Here is a 7,500-nt window from a genome sequence, read left to right on the forward strand (position 1 = left end):
ATACCTTGCTGGCCCCTCCAGCTGGTTGCCTTCACTATAACTTCGGTCCTTGGCAGTGATAATTTTAAACTGTTATATGTGGTCTGTTTTGTGCTACACGTAGCTTAATAAAATTTGTTAATAAAATTTACTCTCTATCAACTTTTGGGTGGTCAGGAAAATGGTTCTGTCTGCCTGCAGGCATTCCCTCTATTGACTGCATGGATATATACACACACACACACACACACACACACACACACACACACACGTATGTGTATGGATACACACACACACACACACACACACACGTATGTGTATGGATACACACACACACACACACACACACACACACACACACACACACACACACACACACACACGTGTGTGTATGGATATACACACACACACACACACACACACACACACGTGTGTGTGTATGGATATACACACACACACACACGTGTGTGTATGGATATACACACACACACACACGTGTGTGTATGGATATACACACACACACACACACACACACACACACACACACACACGTGTGTGTATGGATATACATACACACGTGTGTGTATGGATATACACACACACACACACACACACACACACACGTGTGTATGGATATACACACACACACACACACACGTGTGTGTATGGATATACACACACACACACACGTGTGTGTACGGATAGATATACACACACACACACACACGTGTGTGTATGGATATACACACGTGTGTGTGTATGGATATACACACGTGTGTGTGTATGGATATACACACGTGTGTGTGTATGGATATACACACGTGTGTGTGTGTGTGTATGGATATATACACACACACACACACACACACACACACACACACACACACACACACACACACACACGTACGTGTGTGTGTGTATGGATATACACACGTACGTGTGTGTGTGTGTGTATGGATATACACACGTACGTGTGTGTGTGTATGGATATACACACGTACGTGTGTGTGTGTATGGATATACACACGTACGTGTGTGTGTATGGATATACACACGTACGTGTGTGTGTATGGATATACACACGTACGTGTGTGTGTATGGATATACACACGTACGTGTGTGTGTATGGATATACACACGTGTGTGTGTATGGATATACACACGTGTGTGTGTATGGATATACACACGTGTGTGTGTATGGATATACACACGTGTGTGTGTATGGATATACACACGTGTGTGTGTATGGATATACACACGTGTGTGTGTATGGATATACACACGTGTGTGTGTATGGATATACACACGTGTGTGTGTATGGATATACACACGTGTGTGTGTGTGTGTATGGATATACACACGTGTGTGTGTGTGTGTATGGATATACACACGTGTGTGTGTGTGTGTATGGATATACACACGTGTGTGTGTGTGTATGGATATACACACGTGTGTGTGTGTGTATGGATATACACACGTGTGTGTGTGTGTATGGATATACACACGTGTGTGTGTGTGTATGGATATACACACGTGTGTGTGTGTGTATGGATATACACACGTGTGTGTGTGTGTATGGATATACACACGTGTGTGTGTGTGTGTATGGATATACACACGTGTGTGTATGGATATACACACGTGTGTGTGTGTGTATGGATATACACACGTGTGTGTGTGTGTATGGATATACACACGTGTGTGTGTGTGTATGGATATACACACGTGTGTGTGTGTGTATGGATATACACACGTGTGTGTGTGTATGGATATACACACGTGTGTGTGTGTATGGATATACACACGTGTGTGTGTGTGTATGGATATACACACGTGTGTGTGTGTATGGATATACACACGTGTGTGTGTGTATGGATATACACACGTGTGTGTGTGTGTGTATGGATATACACACGTGTGTGTGTGTGTGTATGGATATACACACGTGTGTGTGTGTGTGTATGGATATACACACGTGTGTGTGTGTGTGTATGGATATACACACGTGTGTGTGTGTGTGTATGGATATACACACGTGTGTGTGTGTGTGTGTATGGATATACACACGTGTGTGTGTGTGTGTGTATGGATATACACACGTGTGTGTGTGTATAGATATACACACGTGTGTGTGTGTGTGTATAGATATACAAACGTGTGTGTGTGTATGGATAGATATACAAAAAAAGAAAAAAGAAAAATGATCCAGAAATATAACTAGGCACTCTTGGGTTAGATAAAATTTAACATAGTATTTTATTTTTGAATCCAGATAATACCGGTAACATTTAATTTATACATGAATACAAAATTTACAATTTAAAAAGAGAAATCTCCTGGCCAGGAAAGAAAACATACAATAGAACCTTCAAAACATAGGTGATATTGCCTGATGGATATATAGTATATATGTATAAACAATTTTGAAAGATTTCAAAAAATGAAAAACCGCTGGGTTGTGTTCACACTTGCGGTTTTCAAACATATATATTATTTTTATCACAAAATGGCCAGAGTTCCTATTTGGAGTAGCTGGTAATGAAATTTTTAAAGAAATTCACTTTATGTGTAAGTAACATGACTTTACTCTTAAGATAGGAAAATAGCCTCATGAATTAAAGGAATGTGGTTAACAGCGTGCTTTTTTTTCCCCTCTCATTAATGAATCCTCAGATCCAAATCAGATTTTATGGTGATAGGAAGTCTTTTCACAGACCTTTGGGTCAATGTGTAGCTCTCATGATATTAGGCTTTGAGGCAAGACATCAACTTTTATAGGTTTTTTACCTTTACCTTCGACATCCAGCAAGTGCCGGGAAACCATGCAGGGAGGCGGTCAGCTCTGAGGTGGAAAATAGCAAATCTCCACAGAAGGAAAGTTCACTTTGTGTGGCCACACATAAATTTCAAAGCCTTCAAATCTCCACCCGACAATGCAGGATCGCACCCCGGTATATCAGCTGGATAAGAGTACTCCGAGAGGAACAGACCCAATAGAACAGGATCGCACACCGGCAACCAGGTAAATAAAACTTCCAGAGTATGTCTCCTTCCACGTGTGATCTTCAACACTGGACAGGTATTCTCAGGGCAGGGTTTGGACGTCACTACCCGCCCCCGTTAATTAGAACAGCTGACGCGTTTCATCCCTGAACGGGATTTCTTCAGAGCAGTTTGACAGGTACTGCCAAACACACCATATTTATAGTGTCCCAAATTCATTCATTGGTTCAATGATAAAAAACATAATGTTTGAAAGATATTATAGAATAATATATCTAGATCTTTCATGAGATGCCATAATGCTATCCATCTCTCAATTTTGATAACCGACATAGACATTTTTATATTAAAACATGCAATTCCTATATCCATTAAATCACATCCATAAGTATATTCGGTATTTTCAAAGAAAGGGCAATCAGTGGTGTGTCTATACTTAATCAAGATAAGACCAATAACTGAATTTTACATAGGAGTACAATTGCTACCTGAACTCAATTATTAATATAAATTCTTCCGTGAATACGGTTGACTACTAATATCCAGACCCTATGTTGGATTTCTGAAGGAACAAATTTTTCTTCAATAACGGATCCTTTATTAGACCTTTTAAATAAAAGACGCCGAAGTCTGATCGATTTATTAATTTTTTAATTCCCTATACATATACGATTTGAAATTCTTATAATACTTCAGGGGAAGCAGGGAGAGAGGACCATCACCTGTTAAGGTATTAGGACCCGGGTCCCCACCACCCCCGAATCAATTTGATTTTAATACAATAAAGATTAATTTGATAATTTTACTACTAAATTTCATAAAATTATGTATATATGTATAAGACTATGGCACATGATAGAAGCTGTCGAGGGATCCCAAAGGGGGCAGGAAGAGGGATCCAGTGTCCATAGAACAATGGATCCCTAATTCCCACCACCCACGGGGACCAAAACCGCAACTCTCCTCACTACATAGGATTGCAAAAGATGGATATAATCTTCATTTATTTTATATTATTTATCCAATTAATTAATCATTTCATATTGGAAATAAAATTGTTCATACTCATTCCACTAAAAGTAGATTACCAATGTATAAGAAATGGGATATCCAGACCAAAGACACACACTAGGCTTCCAAGGGAAAAATAATTATCTGATCCAAAAATTTCACACTCAATTTTACTAAGTCTTTCTCCAAGGATGAAATAATTAGGGTCCCATTTTTTGATCCAACACTCATCCATAAAGTATTGTTTTTATCTAATACTAGGTAACTCCAAAATACCGAGAGATGAGAAGGGAATACAAAGCTAGGAGACAAAACAGCCTCTTGGCTCCCATCTATTCAAAGGAACATATTAAATTTTATTTCATTATTTAGTCCCCTAGGATTCAAGGTTCCCAGTGTGTAAATCCACATAGTTTCTTTCTGGAGGAGTGTTCGATTGAGATCACCTCCCCTTCTGTCTTGAAATAATTGATAAATCCCCATGAATTTTAAGCCAGTTGGTGATTGGGCATGATACCTTTTGAAGTGTGCAGCTAAAGGATTTGTCATTTCACCCTTGGTAATGTCCCGAATGTGTTCGCTAATACGAATATGTAATTCTCGTTTCGTTTTCCCAATGTATTGTTTCCCACATTGGCAGATAATAGAGTAAACGACCATGGTTGAGCGGCAATTAATAAAATTATAGACTTTGAATTCCCTTTTATGTTCACTGTCAAGAAAGGTATCTGATTTTAACACATACTTGCAACATCTACAAGAGCCACACATGAACATTCCTTTTGGACGTTTCTGTAGCCATTTCTCATTGTCTGGGGTCCTTCTCTTGAACTCAGAACTCACCAACATATTCCTCAGCGTGGGGGCCTTTCTGGGAACCATACTCGGTACATTCCCCACTATTGAGTTGATTCTTTTGTCCAAAGTTAAATGTGGCCAGTTTTTAATCATCAAATTCCGAAGTATGTTCCAATGGGACCCATACCTCGAAATGAATCTGACTCTATTATCACTGTTATCTTTTTTACCTCTTTTGAGAATTTCCTCTCTATTCTGCCTAGATGCCCTATTGTATCCTTTCTTGATCATTTTTTTGGAGTATCCCCTATCTTCAAAGCGAGAGGATAGATCGTGTGCTTCGCTTTTGAAGTCCCTGAAATCAGTACAGTTACGGCGAATTCGAAGAAATTCACTTATCGGGATCCCCTTAATTTGAGAGGGAAAGTGATGGCTATTTGCTGCCAACAGGGTATTACCTGATGTTGGTTTCCGATATGTGGTCGTTTTTAATCTATTTCCCTCCCTATGAATATTAAGATCTAAAAAGCTAATGTGATCTTCACTATAAGTGAAGGTCAGAAGAATATTCAATTTATTGGAATTTAAATCTCCGATAAAGCTTTCTAGCAGATCCAATGGTCCCTTCCAACATAAGAGAACATCATCCATATATCTAAGCCAAACAGAGGCGCATTTTCTGAAGAGGGGATGTGGGTATACTATAAATTCTTCCCACCAGCCCAAATGTAAGCAGGCATATGATGGAGCACAAGAGGATCCCATGGCAGTTCCACGAATCTGACGATAAAATTTGCCATCAAAAGAGAAGCAGTTATAATTCAAAACGAATTCCAACATTTCAATAATAAATTCATTTTGGTGAGCGTGTGTGTGTATGGATATACACACGTGTGTGTGTGTGTATGGATATACACACGTGTGTGTGTATGGATATACACACGTGTGTGTGTATGGATATACACACGTGTGTGTGTATGGATATACACACGTGTGTGTGTATGGATATACACACGTGTGTGTGTATGGATATACACACGTGTGTGTGTGTGTGTGGATATACACACGTGTGTGTGTGTGTATGGATATACACACGTGTGTGTGTGTATGGATATACACACGTGTGTGTGTGTGTGTGTGTATGGATATACACACGTGTGTGTATGGATATACACACGTGTGTGTATGGATATACACACGTGTGTGTATGGATATACACACGTGTGTGTATGGATATACACACGTGTGTGTATGGATATACACACGTGTGTGTATGGATATACACACGTGTGTGTATGGATATACACACGTGTGTGTATGGATATACACACGTGTGTGTGTGTATGGATATACACACGTGTGTGTATGGATATACACACGTGTGTGTGTGTATGGATATACACACGTGTGTGTGTGTGTATGGATATACACACGTGTGTGTGTGTGTATGGATATACACACGTGTGTGTGTATGGATATACACACGTGTGTGTGTGTGTATGGATATACACACGTGTGTGTGTGTGTATGGATATACACACGTGTGTGTGTGTGTATGGATATACACACGTGTGTGTATGGATATACACACGTGTGTGTGTGTATGGATATACACACGTGTGTGTATGGATATACACACGTGTGTGTGTGTATGGATATACACACGTGTGTGTGTGTATGGATATACACACGTGTGTGTGTGTATGGATATACACACGTGTGTGTGTGTGTATGGATATACACACGTGTGTGTGTGTATGGATATACACACGTGTGTGTGTGTATGGATATACACACGTGTGTGTGTGTATGGATATACACACGTGTGTGTGTGTATGGATATACACACGTGTGTGTGTGTATGGATATACACACGTGTGTGTGTGTGTATGGATATACACACGTGTGTGTGTGTGTATGGATATACACACGTGTGTGTGTGTATGGATATACACACGTGTGTGTGTGTATGGATATACACACGTGTGTGTGTGTATGGATATACACACGTGTGTGTGTGTATGGATATACACACGTGTGTGTGTGTATGGATATACACACGTGTGTGTGTGTATGGATACACACGTGTGTGTGTGTGTGTGGATATACACACGTGTGTGTGTGTGTGTGGATATACACACGTGTGTGTGTGTGTATGGATATACACACGTGTGTGTGTGTGTGGATATACACACGTGTGTGTGTGTGTGGATATACACACGTGTGTGTGTGTATGGATATACACACGTGTGTATGGATATACACACGTGTGTGTGTGTATGGATATACACACGTGTGTATGTGTGTGTGGATATACACACGTGTGTGTGTGTGTGTGGATGTACACACGTGTGTGTGTGTGTGTGGATATACACACGTGTGTGTGTGTGTGGATATACACACGTGTGTATGTGTGTGGATATACACACGTGTGTGTGTGTGTGGATATACACACGTGTGTGTGTGTATGGATATACACACGTGTGTGTGTGTGTGTGTGTGTGTGTGTATGGATATACACACGTGTGTGTGTGTGTGTGTATGGATATACACACGTGTGTGTGTGTGTGTGTGTGTATGGATATACACACGTGTGTGTGTGTGTGTGTATGGATATACACACGTGTGTGTGTGTGTGTGTGTATGGATATACACACGTGTGTGTGTGTGTGTGTATGGATATACACACGTGTGTGTGTGTGTGTGTGT

General features: G+C 40.1%; 1 protein-coding gene across 6 annotated transcripts in view; it reads left to right on the forward strand.

Annotated features, from left to right (window-relative positions):
- LOC142748947 (RUN and FYVE domain-containing protein 1-like) overlaps positions 1-7,500 on the forward strand; it is a 543,301-nt gene that overhangs the window by 54,061 nt on the left and 481,740 nt on the right. Inside the window, exon 1 of one of the 6 annotated variants that reach the window (XM_075856377.1) lies at positions 2,839-3,001. The exons of the other annotated variants lie outside the window; for them this stretch is intronic. Within the exon in view, the coding sequence (XP_075712492.1) occupies positions 2,913-3,001 (89 nt within the window). The 5' untranslated portion in view covers positions 2,839-2,912. Of the gene's footprint in view, positions 1-2,838; positions 3,002-7,500 lie in introns of those variants that run through there. 6 annotated transcript variants of the gene reach the window in all.

The sequence above is a fragment of the Rhinoderma darwinii genome, chromosome 3, assembly GCF_050947455.1.
Source record: "Rhinoderma darwinii isolate aRhiDar2 chromosome 3, aRhiDar2.hap1, whole genome shotgun sequence".
Lineage (NCBI taxonomy): Eukaryota > Metazoa > Chordata > Amphibia > Anura > Rhinodermatidae > Rhinoderma > Rhinoderma darwinii.